This window comes from Saccoglossus kowalevskii, chromosome 8 (assembly GCF_978046115.1).
Source record: "Saccoglossus kowalevskii chromosome 8, keSacKowa6.1, whole genome shotgun sequence".
NCBI classification, from domain to species: Eukaryota; Metazoa; Hemichordata; class Enteropneusta; family Harrimaniidae; genus Saccoglossus; species Saccoglossus kowalevskii.
In genome coordinates, this window is record NC_140648.1 from 27,398,386 (window position 1) to 27,423,774 (window position 25,389).

Below are 25,389 nucleotides of genomic sequence, written 5' to 3' on the forward strand. Positions count from 1 at the left end.
ATAATTAAAGTACACTTTCAGGCATGTTGATTCTTCAACACGGCGGTGAAAATCCTGCCAAATTTGTCAAATAATTACCTGTTTTTTCCATGTTTTGTTTTGTTTTACGTATTAGACGCAACATGCATCTGTGCAATAGATTAGAGTAATTCAATATCACGGCAAATGTGGGTGACTTGGATTATATATGCAATGTACAATTCAAGGCACAAGCAGATTCATAGGGATCCAAGTACATATTGTACACTGCAAGTAGTTTAATTGGGTTTAAAAATGGTTGCTAAGTATGATACATATGTCATGTCTGGAAAGCAATTGCTTTCTAAATATTGCTACACGTCGAGCAGTACAGCTTATCAATTCGAACAAATTATTGCAAGAATGTATGTGTAAGAAACTCTGTTATTTTCGAGTAATCTCTAAATGTATTTTCTCACATTTGAGATAAAGTATTTTAACTACCCTATTTCCCAGTAATGGAAACAGTTATGGATGACGTTGTAATTAGTGGTATTGGATGCAGGCTTCCAGAATCCGATAATTTGGAGGAATTCTGGCAACATCTCATCAACAAAGATGACATGGTAACAGAAGATAACAGAAGATGGGAACCAGGTATTTTATTTATATTCTTTCTATTGTAAATTTAATTTTGATTTAGCCAAGAATCAGATTATTTTCTGGTTAAAAGTTATTATTTTGGCAGACTGTCATGGTATCTAAGGACGTGCGTGTGAACTGATCATAAAATGTCCATTGCAATGTTACAAGGAACATTGTTAGCAGTGAATGTTATGACTTTCCTTTCAACGGCTGGAATTCCAAAAAATCATTATTTTCATATTTCCTCGATGTAAACGGTTTTCATTACATTCTAGTTAAGCGTTGTCTAAAATCTCGTGGCTTAGATCACTTATGGGTCAGTCTACTGACCAGACCTTTATTGCAATGGTGAATGGAAAGTTGCTCTCCACAGAGAAACACTGCCCACGATGTTAAGAGCACATCTGCAACATGACAAAGTCTAATTCATAGTTATAATTTTATGATGGGCTAGACCATTCAAATAACATCTCATGATATTCAGTCATAATTATAGTCATTACTGAATTTTTAATTTAGGTAACGTGGGTAAACACGTTGGGAAGTAAAACACACATATCGATTATCCCACAGTAAACGATTATTTTTGTCGTTTTTACCACCCAGCACCATTGTTGTATTCTTCTATGTAGGAGCGTCAGCATATTATAATACTTTGGTAACAATGATCAGTTTATTTTGGGGTTCGCTGTAAACAATATGAAGTATAAATGAGGTGATGAGTGATGATTTCTGTGTCACATTCCAGGTCTCCATGGCTTACCAAGGAAAAGTGGCAAAATTAAAGATCTAAGTAGATTTGATGCTTCCTTTTTTGGTGTTCATCCAAAACAAGCAAACACCATGGACCCACAGCTAAGAATACTCATGGAGTTAACTTACGAAGCAATAGTAGATGCAGGTATGTTTACTACCCTCACAGACAATCAACCATAATTCATTTGTTTTTTGGACGTAATACATGTGATTGCTAATGACAAAGTTTGTTTTTATTTGTGTCAGGTATTGATCCCCAGATATTGAGAGGCACCAATACTGGTGTATTTGTTGGTGCTAACGGCTCGGAAACATTTGAAGCACTCACCAGTGACGCCGAGGTATTACTTGGATACAGCATGACTGGTTGTTGTCCCGCTATGTTTGCTAATAGAATATCCTATTTCTTTGACTTCAAGGGTGAGTATCAAATCTTATTATTTAAATCTATACATATTTATGATAGCAAAGATATCTCATTCGTATCACAGGATGTAAACGTTTTTCTTTAGTGTAACAAATGTTACTGTCATGTGACTCGCATGAAAATTTAATTCAAATGTAAAATATGTTTGATCAGATTTTACCAAGCAGCACACAGACGTTGCATTCAGACGGTAAATACTTTGGTAGTTTACTAGTTAATTTTATATACTTTGTGAGCATTCAGTCTTCAGTCATATGAGAGCGGGTGACGCAAGTGTATCCCTTCTTGTTCCTGTTACCATCAAAGTACATTACAAGCAATGGCGGTAGAAAACAAGTCATCTTGCTCGGCGACTATTTGTGAATAAAGTGTGTTAGTCAATAGTTTAATCTATGTAGTTTTCTTGTACAGGGCCAAGTTATCTGCTAAATACAGCCTGCTCATCCAGTTTACTTGCTATGGAACATGCATTGAGAGCTATCCGCAGTGGTCAGTGTGATGCCGCCATTGTAGCTGGTGTTAATATAAATGTCAAACCCAATACATCAGTGCAGTTTATGAAGCTTGGTATGTTGTCTCCTGAAGGACTGTGCAAGTCATTTGATGAACAAGGTAAATGTTATACAATTCAAAAACTCTACCACAACAGCAATTAAAACAGCTTGCTGCATTATAAGTATCACTTCCCTGTCAAATTAGTGGTTCATACTTATTTGAAACTGAACATAACAGGCCAATTCTATCATACCTTGCTAGGCTCGAATTTCCATCCAATAAGAGCATTCCATATAAACATGATTCCCCACAAATACTAGAGGGCGCTCTGACCAACAAATTGCCATTATCTAAATAAAAAGAACTGAATGTCCACATTAATGTCTATAGGTGTACCTTGGCTGCGTGCATATTTAAAGTCCAAGATTGGTTGAACTATTACGTAAGAAACCAAAGTGAATTCAGACCCATTTTAACACATAGCCAAGATGAAACGTAGATGAAATTAAATAATACCCACCCAAAAATACACAGGGCCCAATCCATGTTTTGCATGTACAATTAAAGTCCAAGATCAGTCGAACGATTACGTAGTAAACCAAAGTGAATTAAGACCCATTTTAACATGTAGCCAATGTGATGAAATTAAATGGTACCCATCCAAAAATGAACAGAGCTCAACCATGTTTTGCATGCACAATTAAAGTCCAAGATTTGTCAAACATTTACGTATGAAACCAAAGTAAATTCAGACCCATTTTAACACATAGCCAAGGTAATGTAATTAAATGGTACCCACCCAAAAATACACAGGGCCTAAACCATGTTTTGCATGCACAATTAAAGTCCAAGATTGGTCGAATGATTAGCTAAAAAACCAAAGTGAATTCAGACCCATTTTAACACGTAGCCAAGGTGATGAAATCAAATGGCACCCACCCAAAAATACACCGGACCCAAACCAAGTTTTGCATGCACAATTAATGTCCGAGATTGGTCGAACAATTACCTAAGAATCGTAGCAAAGTAGCAAAGGTGATGAAATCAAACAGTATCAACCCGAACATACACAGGGCCCAAACCATGTTTTGCATGCACAATTAAAGTCCGAGATTGGTTGAACGATTACATAAGAAACCAAAGTGAATTCAGACCCATTTTAACTCGTAGCCAAGGTGATGACATTAAATAGTATCAGCCCGAACATACACAGGGCCCAACCCATGTTTTGCATGCACAATTAAAGTCCAAGATTGGTCGAACGATAACCTAAGAAACCATAGTAAATTCAGACCCATTTTACTGTGTAGCCAAGGTGATAAAATTAAATGGTACCCAACCAAAAATACACAGGGCCCAAACCATTTTTTGCATGTACAATTGAATTCCAAGATTGGTCAAACGATTACCTAAGAAACCACAGTGAATTCAGATCCATTTTAACACGTAGCTAACGTGATGAAATTAAATGGTACCCACCCAAAAATACAGAGGGCCCAATCCATGTTTTGCATGTACAATTACATTCCAAGATTGGTCGAACGATTACGTAGGAAACCAAAGTTAATTCAGACCCATTTTAACAAGTTGCCAAGATGATGAAATTAACTGGTACCCATCCAAAAATGAACAGAGCTCAACCATGGTTTGCATGCATAATTATAGTCCAAGATTTCTCGAACATTTACGTACGAAACCAAAGTGAATTCAGACCCATTATAACACGTAGCCAAGGTAATGTAGTTAAATGGTACCCACCTAAAAATACACAGGGCCTAAACCATGTTTTGCATGCACAATTAAAGTCCAAGATTGGTCGAATGATTTGCAAAGAAACCAAAGTGAATTCAGACCCATTTTAACACGTAGCCAAGGTGATGAAATTAAATGGTACCCACCCAAAAATACACCGGGCCCAAACCATGTTTTGCATGCACAATTAAAGTCCAAGTTTGGTTGAAAGATAACCTAAGAAACCAAAGTGAATTCAGACCCATTTTAACACGTAGCCAAGGTGATGACATTAAATGGCACCCACCCAAAAATACACAGGACCCAAAGCAAGTTTTGCATGCACAATAAAGTCTGAGGTCGGTCGAACGATTACCTAAGAAACCAAAGTTAATTTAGACCCATTTTAACACGTAGCCAACGTGATGAAATTAAATGGCACCCACCCAAAAATACACAGGACCCAAACCAAGTTTTGCATGCACAATTAAAGTCCAAGATTGGTCGAATGATTTGCAAAGAAACGAAAGTGAATTCAGACCCATTTTAACACGTAGCCAAGGTGATGAAATTAAATGGCACCCACCCAAAAATACACAGGACCCAAACCAAGTTTTGCATGCACAATAAAGTCTGAGGTTGGTCGAACGATTACCTAAGAAACCAAAGTGAATTCAGACCCATTTTAACACGTAACCAAGGTGATGAAATTAAATGGCACCCACCCAAAAATACACAGGACCCAAACCAAGTTTTGCATGCACAATTAAAGTCCGAGGTTGGTCGAACGATTACCTAAGAAACCAAAGTTATTTCAGACCCATTTTAACACGTAGCAAAGGTGATGAAATTAAATAGTATCAACCCAAACATACACAGGGCCAAACCATGTTTTGCATGCACAATTAAAGTCCAAGATTGGTTGAACGATTACATAAAAAACCAAAGTGAATTCAGACCCATTTTAACTCGTAGCCAAGGTGATGACATTAAATAGTATCAGAGCGAACATACACAGGGCCCAACCCATGTTTTGCATGCACAATTAAAGTCCTAGATTGGTTGATTGATTACATAAGAAACCAAAGTGAATTCAGACCAATTTTTACGCGTAGCCAAGGTGATGAAATTAAATGATACCCACACAAAAATACACAGGGCCGAAACCATGTTTTGCATGCACAATTCAGACCGATTTTAACACATAGTCAAGGTGAGGAAATTAAATGGTACCCACCCAAAAATACACAGGGCCGAAACCATGTTTTGCATGCACAATTAAAGTCCAAGATTGGTCGACCAATTACCTCAGAAACCAAAGTGAATTCAGACCAATTTTAACACGTAGCCAAAGTGAAGAAATTAAATGGCACCCACCCAAAAATACACAGGACCCAAACAGTTTTCATGCACAATTAAAGTGCGAGGTTGGTCGAGCGATTACCAAAGAAACCAAAGTGAATTCAGACCCATTTTAACACGTAGCAAAGGTGATGAAATTAAATGGTATCAACCCAAACATACACAGGGCCCAAACCATGTTTTGCATGCACAATTAAAGTCCAAGATTGGTCGAACGATAACCTAAGAAACCATAGTAAATTCAGACCGATTTTACTGTGCAGCCAATGTGATAAAATTAAATGGTACCCAACCAAAAATACACAGGGCCCAAACCATGTTTTGCATGCACAATTAAAGTCCAAGATTGGTCGAACGATAACCTAAGAAACCATAGTAAATTCAGACCGATTTTACTGTGCAGCCAATGTGATAAAATTAAATGGTACCCAACCAAAAATACACAAGGCCCAAACCATGTTTTGCATGTACAATTGAATTCCAAGATTGGTCGAACGATTTCCTAAGAAATCAAAGTGAATTCAGACCCATTTTAACACGTAGCCAACGTGATGAAATTAAATGGTACCCACCCAAAAATACACACAGCCCAAACTATGTTTTGCATGCACAATTAAAGTCCAAGATTGGTCGAACAATTACATAAGAAACCAAAGTGATTTAAGACCCATTTTAACACGTAGTCAATGGGATGAACTAATGCATTGCATGATATTACACGTTCAGTAACTAACTTCTTAGAACATAAGTATAAACATTCAGTAGTTTTAATATAAAAAAGTACATTTTTCATAGTAATAGTGACACCTGTTGTTTAGTTTGGTGGATCCCCACGGTTGGGTGTGGGAGCCATATAAGTTTATAATTAAAAACTATTTTTAATAAAAAAATGAAACCATCATAAATGGCCTTATAAACAGCCTTTCACTTCATAGTGGGGTGGGTGGAGCAAACCTGTGATTATTTTGATTACTTTCTGACCATCTAGTTTGCCGTTCACCATGTCCATTTCCATATAAAAAAAAGCTCCAGCCAATATCAGATTTGACGACTTGTTTGAAACTGTGGCACTTGGAAATGAGTGTTGTGACATGTGGCAAATGTCCAACTGTCTTGGTTAATAAGATTGGCTAAATTTCAACTTGAAACAGGTAAACCAATATACCTGTATGCATGAAGCCAGTGAATGTCATTGAAGCCAAAGAAACTGCATCTATTTATATAAATACACCTGGACAGAGAATAATTTTTTTGGAGCACTAAATGTGACAAATGCCCTACTGTCCTTGATAAATATAACACACCAGCTACATAGTGCCCGACGAGGATATGTGTAGGTAGTGAAGAAAAACATTGATTGAAGCCTTGCAAAGGACTGAATTGTTGTCAATATCAACAAACATACTGGGAAAGTCAAGGACAGTGAAAAAACAAACAAAAAAACACACAAGCATGTAAATATTAACTTTCTAGGATCTTTATTGGCTCCAAGTAATCCAGAGTAGAACGAGATGAATCAACGCTATACTCCACCATCTTTACTTTAATATTAGGTGCAACCATTATTTTATAGGGGACAACAGGTCATAAGTTGAGGGGAGTTAACACCCATGATTTTAAAAATGCCTTGATCAACAAGAGTCTATGTTACAGGGAATATTATTTTGATTTTTCAGTGGACCAATAAATGCATTTGACACGAAAATATATAATCAGCAATTAAAACAGCTTGCTGCATTATAAGTGTCACTTCCCTGTCAAATTAGTGGTTCATACTTATTTGAATCTGAACATAACATAACAGGCCAATTCTATCATACCTTGCTAGGCTCGAACTTCCATCTAATCAGAGCATTCCAATAAACATGATTTCCCACAAATTTAATTTTTAAAACGAGGCTGTGTTTACTGTTATGATCTCTTGCGTAAGGGAGAATCAATATTTTTTCTAGAATCGTGGTTGGGGTAAAGTTAATTTTGTCGTTTTTTGATATGTTTACAATTGTTCTTCAGGTAATGGCTATTGTAGATCTGAAGGCTGTGTTGCAATCATAATGATGAGGTCCTCTAATGCTAAGAGAGTATATTCCACTGTAATTCATGGTGGAACTAACACTGACGGGTATAAAGAACAAGGTGAGTTTGTATACATTCAATATGTATGTGTTCACCTGTTATGTTTTAAATTGTGACCAAATACAACCCAGATATATAGACTGTAGGTAGCCACTGACATCTGAGCAATGACAATTTAATCGTATGACAAATCACTCTTGAATAAAGCTGTTGTGCATAACACAAACTGATATGATATGCCTGCCATATCAACATGAACATGACTATTAGAAGAATGCATTACTTTTTTCAGGTGTTACGTTTCCGTCTGGAAATGAACAGAAAAAACTTATACACAGAGTTTACAAAGAAGCAGGCATTGACCCAAAAGATGTTATTTACGTTGAAGCTCATGGAACTGGTACAAAGGTCGGTGACCTACAAGAAATCAATGCTATATTTGAGGCCATTGGTAAGAATAGAAACAAAGACAACCCTCTACTTGTTGGTTCTGTGAAATCTAATATGGGTCATCCGGAACCCACTGCTGGACTTGCTGCTGTTGCCAAAATAATTCTAGCCATGGAAAAAGGAGTCATTCCAGCAAATCTGCATTTCAATAATGCCAGCCTTGATATTCCAGGACTGCATGATGGTAGACTAAAAGTAGTGGATAAATCTATGGAATTACCAGATGGTTTGGTTGGGATTAATTCATTCGGTTTTGGTGGTTCCAATGTTCATATGATTCTCAAACCACACAGCATAAGATTTGTACACATTCCAAAAAGCGATGTTAGACTCCTCCACTGTTGTGCCCGAACTCAGGAGGGTTTGGATAAATTGCTATCCCAAGTTGAGGAGTATGCGAAAATGCCAGATTTTGTATCATTGATGAATAATGTTTGCAACCAACCAGCAACTGGATTTCCATATAGGGGATACAGGATTGTAAACAGTGAGAATAAAATACAAGAAACCCAGCAGATAATAAACTATGAGACTAGACCGATATGGTAAGATAAATTTAGTGTATTATGAACACGCAACAGGGGATTCAGCTATCGACCCTAAAAGACGATTTTAACTTGTGTGTAATGGACACGAATATATAGTGACTTGAAGTAATATATATATTATATATGGACATATAAATACAAAATATACTAAGCCATATATGAATATTCTGTTAGGAGTTATCAAACTTTCGGTTTAGACTTCTAGAAATGGCCGCTGATTCCCATTACGTAAGGGTGTGATAACGACGTTATGCCACAAGTTTGATGAGTTTTAAGTGATTAACTGAAGCCCTGTTGCGGTTAAAGAGTTTTTTTCCAGCAATGTGAATCATGTAAGCTTTTCTGTATAATGAGACAATACACTGATGAAACACTAGTTTAGTGCTAGTTATATTACGTGAGCCTTTTATGACGATGAACATTTGTTTTGTAAAACTAGTCTTCCCATTTTCCCGCACTTCCGGTGGTCAGGTGAGCAATGCAAAATCTCCTTTGTTTTCAGATAGCTGCATTCTGATGTAGGACATGGCTCCCGTGTTACTGTAAGGTTGATTTCTTAATCAAAAAGCAGGATTTAACACATCTCCGATTTCTATTCCCTTTGTACGAATGTGAGAAAAGATGGCCAGAGGGAATTACGGAAATATACTTTTTATTTTTATTCAGTCATATTACTAGTACTGGAAGTGTTATTCTTCTGTGTGTGGCATTTCCATTGGAGTTGAAATATTATTAGTACGTTTTATATATTAATTTATTAGGTACATATTTTCTGGCATGGGTACGCAGTGGCAAGGCATGGGTAAAGACTTGATGAAACTAAACACTTTTAAGAAATCTATCTTGAAATGTACAGAGGCATTAAAAGACACAGACATCAATGTGTACGATATGATAATGAACAGTGATGAAAATACCTATGAAAACGTGATCAAGTCCTTTGTAGGACTTGTATCAATTCAGGTAAGAAATGAATATTTCATCTTTTTCACAATAAAAGTTTCGTACATTTTGTATTATTTTGGTTAATTAAAATAATTAGAAATAGAGTGTTATTTTAATTACTCTTTCAAACAAATGGCATGTACCACTTACATCGTGTTTGATTATGTAACTAAATTGTATGCGCTGTTTGGTATACTTTTAGTTCCCTAGTGATGAAGCTTAAATTACATCCTCAAATTACATTATAAAATATTTGTTTGAAGTTTTCATAGTTGACAAATTAAACTGAAACTCACAACCGTAATTCGTGCTTGTACTCCATTGAGTAAGTGTGTTGAAGGAAACTTATTTTTCAATCAAAGTGACATGAGCATTTGTTACTTTATTCAGGTTGGTTTAGTAGACCTCTTAAAGTTCATAGGTGTGGAACCTGATGGTATTATTGGACATTCAGTTGGTGAGTTAGGTTGTGGTTATGCTGATGGCTGCCTTACAGCTGAAGAGGCTGTTCTTGCTGCTTACTGGAGAGGCAAGTGTGTTATTGATGCTGAGCTACCAGCTGGTGGCATGGCTGCTGTTGGTAAGTTGTATGTGCGGGCCTTTTGTTCCAGAGTCGGACAAACAACCCATGACCCATGTTTGTTTTTCATTGTTGTTTTGCAAATACCGTTGATAAGCATTACATGCGTTTCTATTTTTCTGTTTTAGTTATGACTCTCTTAACTTGTCTTGGAACATATAAAACTTGTACCTGTATTTGTTTTTTAGGATTGTCATGGGAAGAAGCTAAATTGATGTGTCCTGATGACGTGGTTGCTGCATGTCATAATGCAGAAGACACTGTCACAATATCAGGACCAAAATCTAAAGTTGCTGACTTTGTTAGTGATCTGAAACAGCAAGGCATATTTGCTAAAGAAGTGAACAGTTCAAATGTTGCCTTCCACTCCCACTACATGGCCCAGATTGCACCAAATCTGAAAAATGCTCTAACAAAGGTAATAATAATTCCAGACGTGAATGTGAATCTCAATCAAAGAGCAGTTGTTGTCGCAATCAAGATACAACCCATATCCAACACGGATGGCATGTTATGTCCTAACTATCCTGTAAATGCCATGACAGAATGATTGCCACACAGCATTGTTACATTAAGTTTTTCATATTGTGATTTTGTATATTGTATTGCAGGTTATCAAATACCCTCGTCAGAGATCACCACGATGGATCAGTTCCTCCATTTCGCAAGAGAACTGGAACACCAAACTAGCCAAGTATAGCTCAGCTGACTACCATGTAAATAATCTAGTCAATCCTGTGCTATTTCAAGAAGCCTCGTCTCATGTACCATATAATGCTATCACAATTGAAGTCTCTCCTCATTGCCTGCTGCAAGCCATTCTGAAACGCTCTCTCAGTTCAAACTGTGCCTTTATTGGACTAATGAAACGCAACTATCCAAACAATCTTGAATTCTTCTTGTCTAACGTTGGGAAATGTTACCTCAATGGAATGACATTAAACATCAACAAACTATTCCCAGAAGTGCAGTATCCGGTTTTGAGAAGTACACCATCCATCGCTCCGTTGATCCACTGGGATCACTCACAGCAATGGCATGTCCCGGAAGCCAAGGATTTCACCACGGGAAGTGGGCAGAGTAATGCAGTAGCCTCGTATATTATTGGCAAGTATCTATAAATAACATTATGAAACAAAGCCATGTCATATATATTCAATATCTGAAAGCTAAGAAAGTCATGAAACATATTTGTATTTTTACATTCATTTCTATGCTAAAATCATTTTTTATTTTTCTTGACAGTTTGCTCAGTGTCACGAGATTGAAAAGTCAATTATTATTAATATGACTTTTTCATTGTTAAATTTCGTGCACTACGAGACTCCCGGTATTACGTGAACTGTTTGATTTTGAAACTATATTTAAAATCAAATTCGTATTCCATTTTTAGCTCCGCTGTCGGCTTTGTCGAACGAAGCTCATCATATGAGTGATTGTCCGTCACCGTCCGTCGTCCGTCGTCCGCCGTCCGTCGGTCGTGTCAATGTTTTACTTTTTTGACTTCTTCTTGAAAACAACAAGCCTAAATGTTTTGATACTTGGTGTATATGTACCTTGGGTAGACCTCTCTCAGATTTTTTCATTTCATGATCATATCTTCAATTGTCTAATGTTGGTGAATATTTTTGGCATTTTTTGGTAAAAAGTGATATTTTCGACTTCTTGTTAAAAACCGCAAGTTCAATTGCTTTGATATTACATATATAGGTACTACATGTGGATCTCTCTCAGACTTGTTCATTTTGTAATGATATCTTTAGTTCTCTAATTTTGGTGAATATTTTTCTCAATTTTGGTAAAAAGTGATATTTTCGACTTCTTGTTAAAAACGACAAGTCCAATTGCTTTGATGTTATTACATATATAGGTACTACATGGTTACCTCTCTCAGATTTGTTCATTTTGTAATGATATCTTTAATTATCTAATTTTGGTGAATATTTTTGTCATTTTTGGTAAAAATTCTTGTTAAAAACCACAATCATTTATGGTGAAAAATGATATTTTTGAAACAGCAAGTCCCATTGCATTGATACTACGCATATTGTTCATTTTCTGATGATATCTTCTGTGCATTGCATAATATATTTTCCTTTCCATTAGATGTATCACCATCATCAGAAGACCATTATCTGCGTGATCACTGCATTGATGGCAGAGTGTTATACCCAGCCACGGGATACCTTCTTCTTGCATGGAAAACTCTGGCTAAAATACGTGGGTTACCATATCAACAGATTCCGGTAGTCTTTGAAGATGTCACCATACACAGAGCTACAGTTTTGCCAAGTCAAGGTAAGTTTATAATTCAAAGTTCAAAGGTGAGTTTTATGTTGACATCCTTTTATGATGGTATTATTAAAAAGCCTTGGACTGTGTTTTATGTCATTTTTTCTGTATATGTAATACTTACATTGTGGTACTAAATACATATATATGAAGTAAAATGCTAAGATGTTTACAATATGCAAATAATAATTTCAAACAAGATGCATATTTGCATACATAATCCTGGATATATATATGCCATGTGATATGACACGTGTTTACTCATAATTGAACTGCAAATGTAAACTTGGAGCAGTATGGTGCTTTTCAGTTTAAGGAATGGAAGAGTGTTACAGCCTGGTTGCCTATCTTTAAGATATATGCCATGATAACTGATTTAAACCACATTTGTTCATCTTTATAAATATTCGTGTATTTACTAGATGGATTATATTGTAACTCATAATGTAATGTGTTGCTTGCCAAATTGATATAAGGTGATATCTGAAAGTAAATAAGAAAACCATTATGTCTAGATTAACGCTCCTTAGCCAGATGCTGGTTAGTAACAAGTCACGATCTCAACAGTTACGCAATGTTTAATTTATAGGGAATGTGACTCTAGAAGTGTGTCTAGCACCAACTACAGGAATATTTGAAGTTTCTGAAAGTCATCAGTTACGTGCATCCGGCAAAGTAGAAATCACTGATGAATCATTGCAACTCCTTGATGTCTTGGAAGATGAAGAAGGAAGTACAGTAGATACTGAATTATTGGAGCTACCTGGAAGTGATGTATACAAAGAACTAAGACTCCGAGGATATGATTATGGAGCAAATTTCCAAGGAATAGTCCGAGCTGGCAATTCTGGTAAGCACATCTGCTTCATATATTTGCTATTTGTTTGAAAGAAGACCCCAGTATCCAATTAACCAGCTAACTAATTAAGCATTACATCTATAAGTGTAAATAAGTGTAAGTGTTGTTTTGAGAGAAAAGTTCTGCAAAGGATATAAATACGTGGGTTGAACATGCATGTATGTCCAAGCTGTTTTGACCATTATCATTAACCATAACTGCCAATTTGAGAAAAAATACTATGCAGTAGTACTTGCCCCAATTTATCAAACAAATTCCCATTCATATTATCAATATACAGCTTAACCTACAAGGAAGAGTCATTTGTAAAGAGTTAAGACAAACTTTACATTATGTTTCTTAGTCACATGTATGTTTCCAATTACCTTAAATTCCTGTATATGCTGATTACTTGTAATGGTCACAGGTAACCATGGATGGCTGACATGGAATGATAACTGGGTATCGTTTACTGACACAATGTTACAAATACAGATGTTGCAACAGCCCGGCAGGAGCCTTAGATTACCAACAAGAATTAGATCAATCCGAATAGATCCTGTTGAACATCTCAAGAGGGTGATCTGCGAGCAGGGTGGAAAGACTGGTAGGTCAATCTAATGTGCTATTTAATGGAAAGTGTATGCAAGTCCCAGGAACAGTACCGTAGTACTACAATTAATTATACAATCAGTGTGTCTCTTGACAATTTTAATCCAATGTTATACCAGTGATATATGTACCAGTGGGACTATATACTGGACTAGAATCTTTGTTCTAGTCTTTCATAGCATGACAGTATTCAGTAGCTAACATATACAAATGGAGTAAGATACTGTATATGTCAGTTGTCATGCATGTCTTTTCAAAGTTTGTCTCATTTGATTGAATATATAATTTCATCTACAGAAGTGAAGGTGACTGTTGGTACATACACTAACAGATGTATTGCTGGTGGCATAGAGATATATGATCTACATACTACTGTGGCTCCAAGACGTCAACTACAGCAAACTCCATCAAACTTTGGGCGTTATATATTCGTACCATATGATGAAAAACAAATTATGAGCGACGATCTGAAACTGGTGAATTACCAACAGGTCTGTGAAAAGTACGCCCTAGATCTGTTATGTCAGGTCAAGGAAACGTGTCAATATCAACAGAAGATGTTAAACAGTAGAAAGTTAAGTATGGTAGTCAATGACGATGTAAAGAAATACATGAATGATCCAGAGTACGGTCTGATCAAAATCCTCCATGCAATCTACAATCTGGAGGTGAGTACATCATTCACTAAAGACGTACAGGATGTATTGAGTCTCAACTCTGATCTGATGCAGAATGATAAGTTACTGAGCGTTCTAACTACTGGGAGATATCTAAAATATTGTCTTGATGTGGTGATGGAGAACATGCCAAGCATGCAGATGAAGATTGTGGAAGTTAGGGGAAGTGGCTTGTACAGCAAAGTGATTCCAATATTGAATTCTTCACAACCAATGCTACAGCTAAAATATATCTTGAGTGATCAATCTGAAAAAGTCATGTCGTTGAAAGAGGAGGAGTTTGCTTACACAATGACAAAATGGGATCTTTCTGAATCACCACCTGGTGATGTCAGTTCATCTGATCTTGTTATTGCAGAGGGCCTTGCCAGGGTGTCAAACATTCCCTCAGCTCTGAGTAACATATCATCGGCTTTGATAGAGGGTGGGTTTCTGCTGCTACATGAAAGAACCATAAATTTCACAACACCTGCAGTCTTGGAGTTTATATCACAAGATATGTCTAATGAATGTTACTTGGAGCAACAGTATGAAATGTTTCTCAGTGAAGACCAATGGGCGACAGTTTTAGAGTCAGCCAACTTTGAAATTGTTTCTCAAAAGTCTGATGGTTTGCAGTCAACACTGTTTCTGTGTCGAAAACGTGTTTCATTTAATGAGAAGTCCTTCATTTTGTCAGTGAATGGTGCTAACTTTAAATGGGTAGATACTTTGAACAAGGCAATCTCAAATTATCAAGGGAAGCCTATGAAAGAGAAAATCTGGTTGCTGGTGAATGGTGCCGTGGATTCTGGCATTGTTGGTATGTTGAACTGTTTAAAGCAGGAACCAGGTGGAAATAGACTTAGGTAATTCTATTGATTTGATTTGTTTTCCACATTGTATTGCACCACTTGTCTTATGTTGTAAATGTATAACCTTAGCCATCTATGCATTCCGTCATGTAACAGTTCCTGACCTGTTCTAGCGATTGGCTACAACAGTATATTGTACTTGTAGACGACGTACATTTTGTTTGCAAAGGAAAAATCGTCAACAAATGAATATTCATGAAGTAGCGCTAAATAATATACATTTGCGTATACTATTGATGTTGATTGGTGTTGATTATGAGTTTGAACCAAACGTCGTGTGGTTCCATTCTCGGGCATTGTGTATTAGCGGATTTGTGCATTTGTGAGTCGGGTAGTGTTTTGCAGATAAACGCATAGATGACAGATGTTATGCATTTATGTATAGGTAATGTATTGGTATACAAATTAACACATATATGGCTAAAGCTGTATATTTACAACATCAGCCAAGTTTTTTATACAATGGAACGCATCGATGGTCGTGGCTATTATTGGTAGTATTATAATGGAATTGCTAAAGAGAAACAAATGTAAATGTAAACAAAGCACATTCCCTATATGGGTAACATGCGCCTTTTTTTAGTTATTTTAGAACCAGTGTAAGCTGTATATGTCTCATTCATAAATTGTCTCAAATGAAATATTAATGTGTTATTTATGCTTTCATCGTTGCTTAACTAATGTTTGTCATGTGTCACAACAGAATTTATGAGTTGTAATGTAATATAATTTATCACATCTTCACAGATGTATATTCAATGCTAGTCTGGAGAATGACGCAAAACTACTAGACCTGGGGGACAAAACATTGAAAAAGATAATGCAACAAGACTTAGTGATGAATATTTACCGTGACGGCAAATGGGGATCATTTCACCATGTGCCATTCAGCACTTCCACTCAATCCAGCACCATCCTGACACCACACGCATATGTTAACATATTGACGCGTGGTGATCTCAGTTCACTGACATGGATCGCATCACCTTTGAGATATGCAACGTCAGAATCCCTTGGTCAGAGCAAGGAGATTTGTAATGTTTATTACGCATCTCTTAATTTCCGGGACATAATGTTAGCCACTGGTAAACTACCTCCTGATGCTTTACCAGGTATGGTGAACAACTATAATCAAATTGGCTTAATAACATCTAATACAGGAACAATTAAGAATATCTTATACGAAATATATTTATCTGAAGTGTACATTGAGTTGTCAGAAAAGTTCTGAATTTAGAGATACTACGTCGTTCTTATGCAGCGATTTCAAACAAACACTAATCAGATCTTCATACAATCTGAAAGCACATTTGCACCTGATTTAATTTACATCTGAAAATTTTTCATTAGCAGTGAAACAGTCGCATATCTCCAAACGAATGTTCACGAATGCATAACTTGTTTTGCAATTTTAGGTAATGTTGCTTCCCATGATTGTGTATTGGGAATGGAATTCTCTGGTCGTAACACTGCAGGCCAGCGTGTGATGGGACTGGTAACTGATAAAGGTCTAGCAACCACAGTGAGTGTTGATAAAAACTTCACCTGGGCTATACCGCATTCAATGACTATGGAGGAAGCTGCCTCAGTTCCTGTTGTCTATGCGACTGTATACTATGCACTGATTGTTCGAGGGCAGCTGAGAAAGGGAGAGAGTGTTCTGATACAATCTGGATCAGGTGGTGTTGGACAAGCTGCCATTTCTGTGGCCCTACATCAGGGGTGTCAAGTATTCACAACAGTTGGTAAGACTCTTACACACTGATGTATCAGGATTCACAAGGTGTAATATAGATATTTGTTTATGTGTTCATGATTTGTTTCCTCAGGTTCCCAGGAAAAGAAAGATTACCTAATGACAAGGTTTCCAGAAATGAATGAAAAACATTTTGGTAATTCCAGAGATTCCTCATTTGAGCAGAAGATACTGATAGCCACTAAAGGAAAGGGTAGGTTTATGCCAACTTAGGTAACTTACAAAAAGACATATGACTCATTGAATAATGTGCATTCAGCAAGTAACAGTGTTATTCTGACTCAACACAAATGTCCATTTATTTTGGATGATATATATTGTGTTTATTCTTCTCATGTCGCGTGTGAACGAAGGACAATGTCATGCCGATGGTATTATATGTTGAATATGTGCTATGACAGTTGAGCTTCTAGTAAAGCAAATACAGTGATTGTAACAGAATCTTGTTTTGAATCCTGTAATCCTTTGTCTTGTAGGTGTTAACGTTGTTTTGAACTCTCTGGCTGAAGAGAAATTACAGGCGAGCACTAGACTACTGGCACGTCACGGTCGATTCTTGGAAATTGGCAAATATGATCTTTCCAATAATTCACCATTGGGTATGTTCGACAATTGTCTGCAGTTTATAAAATATCATTATTATTAAATTCATATTAACTGAACTCATTGAAATCTCACTACAATGTGTCATTTATGGCCCATTATTTTTTTCACGAATAATTTAAAACTACAGTGAGTGATATGACACAACAAGTTTGGAATTTTCTGTTCAAATCAATACGATTTAACAAATTGTATGCCTGTCTCAAGTTATCGCCATATCTGAATATTAACATTGTCGCTTCTGTCGTGTAAGTTGCGGATACAAGTGCAGACACAAGATGAAGGTACATAAACAGATCTCGCTTAAAAACGACAATAAGGCCCTTTGCTTATATAGTGAATCGAGCCAAGGACTCGACAGTTGCTTTGATCGCAAGATTCAATATTAATCACACTATCAACGATTACAGAAAAACAATTGTTTACTCACCCACTGGATGCAGGTCGGAATGTTCAACTCCGTATATATTATAATCAGCTAATATAGCCATATTTAGTAATCTTGTACGGTTGCACTTTAAATGTTGAAAATATGTGCTGGTAACAATGAAATGGTGAATGTTTGTAATCAAACGGCGCATATATACAAGTCCAAAAAACAAAAACAAAATGCCAACAAACAACCTGGTCTCTGATTGGTCTGAATGTTAGGTGTTATGGTTGGGTAGCCAGTCAGGCATAATCCCGTAAGTAGCTTCACATTGACTCTGATTCAACTATGTGTGTCCAATTCAAAGAGTCTTAGTCACATATATCCTGAACGTATATTCTGTTTACTTTAGGTATGTCTCTGTTTTTGCGTAATGTAACATTCCATGGTATCTTACTGGATGCCCTGTTCGAAGGTGCCAACTCAGACTGGCAGTCGGTTTATGATTTAGTCTCTCAAGGAATAGAATTCGGAGCTGTACAACCACTAAAAACAACAGTATTTGCACATGATAATGTTGAGGGTGCTTTTCGATTCATGGCACAAGGCAAACATATTGGTAAAGTGCTAATCCAGGTTGGTATTCGATTTATGCACGATGTATATTATATAAAATTTACTACCTGTTACTGAACAACTGAGATTTGCTATATAGAGCCTTATTTGAAAAACAGTAAATGTTGACCACAGACAGCAAAAATGTCTGATAATTGTTTTCTACAATTGTATTAATAGTAATCTAAATGGTGGCATCTTTCACATTCAGCATTCAGTTGTTTTAATATGTTCTATTTGTTCAGGCTGTGCAAGCCGCAAACCTACAAAAAAATCGTGTTTCTGATCCATGTGTCAGTTTAATGTTTTTGTTTACAGGTTATGTTGGAGTTTCAGAATACTAAAATATATAAAAATAGAAAAACGTGTTTTATGGTAACTTTAAAATAAAAATGCAATACAACAAGATGGTAATTCACAAATCGAATCTCGTACGTATGATAAGAGGCCGATGATGCATGAAATACTTCACTATTTTCAGTTTTCATATTATCTTCTTCACTGACATTGAATATTAAATAACTTTTCACAGGTTTGCAGTGAAGAATCGGGTTGTGTAACTGTGCCCAGCCCTGTACAAATCCCTGCAATATCACGTAGTGTGTGTCATCCCAAGAAAACATACATTATAACTGGTGGTCTTGGAGGGTTTGGTTTAGAGTTAGCTAACTGGCTAGTTGAGAGAGGTAGGTGATTTTATTTGTTAAGAATGTACACCTGGTTACAAATAAGAATATCTGTTCACATTATATAATTGAATAATAAATTATTAAAGTAAATAAAAAACGGAAGATATCAAGTATGATAAATGTGAATTGTCAGGATATGTCAGATTTATTGCCCGGAAAATTATTGTTTCAAACAAAATGGCCGCCAGTCGGTCAGTTTTGATTTTAAAAGGTTGCCGTTCGTTGTCATCTAAAATTGGATCATTAATCAAATGTGTGCATATGTGCCACATGATGTACGAAACATGATCGCTCAAGAACAACATTCAATGAAACAAACTAACCTAAAGTAAGTCTTTATTAAGGAGTAAGTCATTCCCTGCCACACCTGCATGCATGCATGCTCTTTGTGTCTGGACATTTTGAACAAATTTTCTAGACAGCCCATGAAAATAAAATGACGTACATTAAAATGTACAATGTATGTTCCATGTTTTGACAAAATCCTACAACCGAGTTAGTGATAATACAATTAGTGATAATATAATTTTGGAGTCATTAATAGACGAAAATAAAAATAATTCAATTTTCAATTCTTAGAATTGGTGGGTAGGTGTCACCGTCAACACCAGTCGGTATTTACAGTATAAAACTCATTAGACTTCTAGTCATTCAAAAATATCAACTTATAATTTCTGACTTGTTTGTAGGAGCACTTCACCTTGTGCTGACATCTAGATCAGGTATTCGCAATGGCTATCAGAGTCGGTGTGTGACACAATGGCGTGACGTTGGAGTTGATGTCGTCATCTCGACTATAGATATAACTGAAAGTGATGGAGCTGAGAAATTAATAAAAGACTCCAGCCAAATGGCACCAATCGGGGGACTATTTCATCTTGCAATGGTAAATATTGTAAAATTAATGAAATATTCAATGCCATTACAACATTTCTATTCTGTATTCACTTTTGTCAGACGCACCTCATTTTGTAGATACAGAGTGTGCACGTATAGAAATGGCAATTCATATTTGTCTTCTTAAGGTTATGAAGGATGGCTTATTTGAAAATCAGACTTCTGAGTCTTTCCAATCAGTCTGTGCTGCCAAGTATATTGGTACATGCAATCTGGACCAAGCCACTCGTAAGCTCTGTGCTGACAGTATGGACTGGTTTGTTGTGTACTCATCTGTTGTGAGTGGACGTGGCAACGCTGGACAGACTAATTATGGATTTGCAAACTCGGCCATGGAAAGAATCTGTGAAAAGAGATATTATGATGGATATCCAGGTTAGTGACAAATAAATCAAAAATTTTATTTTTTAAAGATCTAATATAATGAAGTATTATTTTTCATAGACACTACCAATGAATTGTTAATTTACAAAATGCAAACGAATTGAAAGTGTTAATTGTCATCGATCATAGTAATGAAAAGTGCTGAACAGACAAAATATATAGATCAGATATTGAATACTCAAATAAAAATAAGCAATTTTTATCTTAATTTGTGTTTTTCTCATCAGCATTGGCCATACAATGGGGTGCTATCGAAGATGTTGGTATTGTGCCAGACACTATGGGCTACAATAATTCAGTGGTAGGGGGTACAGTGCCTCAGAAAGTTGCCTTTTATTTGTCTACTCTCGATACTTTTCTTGCTCAACAACATCCAGTGGTGTCTAGCTATGTACTGCCAGATGTATCACATTTTGTCATGTCTGGAGAGACGCATATCAAACGTCGCACCTTGGTGGATTCCATTGCACATATTTTAGGCGTCGAGGATCCATCCACTTTGAATCCTACTACCACTCTGGGTGATCTGGGACTGGATTCGTTGATGGGTGTTGAAATTCGGCAAACTTTGGAACGAGATTACAATATTGTCATGACAATGCATGACATCCGACAACTCACAATGAATAAATTAAAATCTAGCTGCAAAGATAACTGTTTAGATAAAAGATAAATCCGTTTAATCGTGTAACTATGAATATGTTATCAGTTATTAGTGTTGGGTGTATAACATGATTAACTGACTAACTAAAAAGTTTGATGGGTATGTGTTTCACCACAGACTATCACCTCAATTCTAAAATCTTGGAGATGGTTGTTAAGGTGAGCTGTTTAAAAAAAAAGTAAGAATGCTTCTATTTCAAGTAGTTTCACTTTTGCACGCAATTTATTTTACATACTAATTTAATCTGTTCAACCAGTAGTAGTTTAATGAAAAACATAGAAATTAGTAGCATTAAAAGTGTATGTTATTTTTTTAATTTATGTATTTTAATTTCTAGTCTTAGTAAATTGACATTTTGCTGAAAATTAGATGTGCACCTAAATAGTGACGTTTATAATCAGCTAATTTATTCAAATCTATTCATTCTTACAGACAATACCAAATTAGTAGTAAATGGGTATTCTGTAATGTATCTTCCAGAATTAGATATGCGCATATTTGATGAGGGCATGTGCCCAGCTAATAAAATATTAATATAGCATTATTCATGTACATAATATCCAGGTATTTGCAAACATCTATGACAAGTTTTTTTCTCTGGGAATTACATATGGCCATAACTAATGAGGCAACATGACCAGCTGGTAGAATATTTAATTTGGCGATCCTCTCCGCTAGAAATACGTATATGAGAATAGGTTTTAGTTATAAACCCTTAGCTTCACGTGCACGTCCTACCATGCCAACAGCCGAAAACATGTTTTTTTTAGCGTGTGTACTGTTAATAAATCAGATGACCAGCTAATAGATATGTGAAACATTATGTATTTTGTTCTTTTATATGGTTAGATGTAATGTATATGTAAATGCTAGACACTATTTCGATCATAGTTCCCAGTGGGTTTCTGCCGAGTAGAACTGCGAGTGCCGCAAATCATGATGGAGCCTCTCTAAGAAGGGAAAATGCTAAGATATCGACGTGATTGGATCTCCTTATTGTTGACATCAATACTTTTTGTGACGTCACATCCATGTTGGCGCCGCCATATTGAATTTTCTGTTGACAGTTATTGGAGTTCTGGCGAACCGTTCGAAAGCCAGAGCAATACTGATGTTAGTGAGATGACTTTATATTGCGTAGACATGAAATAAATTCCAGTAATAGCACTCATAACAATTTTAGACTTTGACTTCATTGAATAATAGAGGCATAGATTGGATTATTGTATTTCATCACTTTTTCACCCTGTTCATAATTCAGAACATTTTATGACTGTACTTAGTGTTAAATTACTGGTGTTTATAATTCATAGTGAATGAGATACAGCAATTTAGTTACACTGTTTAGATTACAAGTATCGTTACATAAATGATTATAGCTACTACATAGTTACATGATTTTATTGACGGTTACATACATGCGATTACTTTTACCTGATTGTTATGAGTATTAGTTCGAATACGATATCAATACGAGTGAGAATATGTATACATTTCGTTACGTGGTTACTAGTACGACGGTGATACGAATATGATATCAACTACAGTTAGAGTACCCTAGGTTACAGTTAAGTAGTTAACGTTATTCTGTAGTATATTAACGCATTATTGATGTAACGCCTTTGCGCTCGATCACGAGTATTAAATGTAGTTATATTGAATGATTACTGCTGTGTTGCGTCATAATTATTAGTTCCGTCGCTCTTCATGGGGAAAACCCAGGAATTAATTTTTATAGCAAAGTCTCCCGACTGGGAGATGCATTTCTCGTTACGAATCGCAATTAAGTTTTGACCTCTAGATATTGGATCTATAAGCAACCAAGTTGATTTTTTTTGGTAACTAAAACTGGCGACCTTTTCTGTCGGCATTTATGTGCAAACCATGTTTAAACCTGTTTGTTATGCCTTTCAATGTGCTGATCATATCTCTTATTCAATGCATTCAATACACCAATAGTTTCATGTCCCTATATTTACTATAGTGTTCGAGATATAATAGCTATACACACCTAATAAAGCAGATGAACATATGCAGGCATTATTTATTGCCCTAAATATACCAACATATACTTGTACATTTAATACACCAAAACACATCTATACATTTTTGGGTTGGCACGCCTCTCCGGCAGCACCCCCGGCTTTATTCAGGAATATATATATATCTCTGTTCTCTTTTTATAAAAGAACCTTCCCAAATAAAAGAAATTCTCAAATTTAAAAATATAAGAGGTAGTCACTAAACCATGTACTTTCACACTCAAGCAAGAGAATAGACATGTTGGTGAACTAGCCTTGCACTGTGAGTGTTTTATTGTTTACACTCTCTAAAATACCAGTTTTTTCACAAATAAAAAAATTAAAAAAAAAGAACTGCAGACCACACTTTTTTATATTTTTGAGTGGGCCAGCCATGTTTCCACATCCAAAAATACACATAATATTTCTATTTATTTTATTTAAAAAAAATATTTTTTAGAAGCATAACAATACAACGACTAGACTTGGTGTCACAGTTTGCTCCCAATTCATACTGGAATATTGCCAGCAATAATTAATAAAGCTTCTTCAGAAAACCATTTATTCCCGACATTATATTCAATGGCTAGTTCTCAGGATCTACAACAGTAAATAAATAAACAAAAATCATTTTGATGCGTGGTTTTTAGACGAAACTGCAATATCGCACAGATATTCAACACCGCCATGTCGAATTTGAATTTGGACCATATCATTTCAAGCTGCAGGGTGTCTAAACAATGACTCAACAAACAATAAACACATTTTCCACCCACCACACAAATTTTAGCCACAATTGAACAACCAAGAAAGCAACAAATATCAGACTGCATCTTGAAAACAACGAGATACCACATTACAACCAGTCTTTACAAACATGAAATCCTCCACCCCTCCCAGTACACCCTACAGCATTAATGGTTCCTATACTCATTTGCATCTATGTACAACAAGCTTAGCCAATAGATGCACCTGACTCATCAAACTTTTGACCAACCACTCATTCTAAATATTGTTGAGTGTGGGCGCTATTTACTAATGAGAGGAATCTTTTAAACGAATTAAACAGATCTAATATTACAAGCAGTGAGTATCTAGTTATGCTTTAATTAGAGAAGGTATACAATTCACTCACCTGTAAACATCCTATGGCATGACTTATAACTTGTACCCATAGGGGCGGGGGGTCAGTCTAGCCACAGTTGAAATCTTTTAAAATATGACTTCTCAGGTAGTGACTCAGCTTTAGTTCTGAAATTAAATTAAATGATTAAAATTAATTCATTAATATTACCAGCAGTGAGTATCTATTTATGCTTTAATTAATGAAGGTATACAATTCACTCACCTGAAAACATACTATGGCATGACTTATAACTTGTTCCTATAGATTTTGTAGCCTAGGCGCAATGAATAGTTGTGTGATATATGATTTCTTAAGTAGTGATTGAGATTTAGTTCTGAAATTACAATAAAATATTAAAATTAATTCATAATATTACAAGCAGTGAGTATCTAGTTATGCTTTAATTAGAGAAGGTATACAATTCACTCACCTGTAAACATACTATGGCATGACTTATAACTTGTTCCTATAGATTTGGTAGCCTAGGCGTAGTGAATACATGTACGATATACCTCTCAGATATTGAATTTGCTTTACTTCTGAAATTAAAATAAAATATTAAAATTATTTCATTACATCTGTTCTATTTTTATAGAAGAACCTTCCCAAATAAAAAAAAATTCTAAAATTTAAAAATATGAGAGGTAGTCACTAAACCATGTACTTTCACACTCAAGCAAGAGAATAGACATGTTGGTGAACTAGCCTTGCACTGTGAGTGTTTTATTGTTTACACTAAAGTTTTTTCACAAATAAAAAAATTTAAAAAAAAGAACTGCAGTCCACACTTCTTTATATTTATTAGTGGGCAAGCCATGTTTCCACATACAAAAATACACACAATATATTTCTATTTAATTTATTTTATTTAAAAAAAAATATTTTAGAGGCATAACAATACAACGACTAGATTTGGTGTCACAGTTTGCTCCCAATTCATACTGGAATATTGCCAGCAATAATTAATAAAGCTTGTTCAGAAAACCATTTATTCCCGACATCATATTCAATGGCTAGT

The 25,389-nt window shown here is 35.8% G+C and overlaps 1 protein-coding gene across 1 annotated transcript; it reads left to right on the forward strand.

Annotated features, from left to right (window-relative positions):
- The first annotated feature begins 488 nt into the window (after positions 1-488).
- On the forward strand, positions 489-22,891 carry LOC144343751 (fatty acid synthase-like). Its single transcript, XM_085502434.1, has 23 exons — positions 489-615; positions 1,352-1,504; positions 1,606-1,779; positions 2,198-2,398; positions 7,388-7,510; positions 7,743-8,445; positions 9,210-9,411; positions 9,784-9,973; positions 10,162-10,391; positions 10,585-11,080; positions 12,080-12,271; positions 12,855-13,115; positions 13,531-13,710; positions 14,013-15,240; positions 15,994-16,358; positions 16,662-16,991; positions 17,076-17,195; positions 17,479-17,601; positions 18,388-18,611; positions 19,123-19,276; positions 19,969-20,165; positions 20,305-20,551; positions 20,788-22,891. Exons 1-23 carry the CDS (start codon positions 489-491, stop codon positions 21,231-21,233), a joined length of 6,666 nt encoding a protein of 2,221 aa, XP_085358560.1. The 3' UTR covers positions 21,234-22,891.
- Positions 22,892-25,389: the final 2,498 nt, after the last annotated feature.

Coding starts and splice junctions, on each gene's coding strand:
- LOC144343751 (XM_085502434.1), top strand. CDS start 489: ATGGATGACGTTGTAATTAGTGGTATTGGATGCAGGCTTCCAGAATCC. Junction 9,974..10,161: donor TGGTGGCATGGCTGCTGTTG/GTAAGTTGTATG, acceptor TTTGTTTTTTAG/GATTGTCATGGGAAGAAGCT. Junction 20,552..20,787: donor ATATTATGATGGATATCCAG/GTTAGTGACAAA, acceptor TTTTCTCATCAG/CATTGGCCATACAATGGGGT.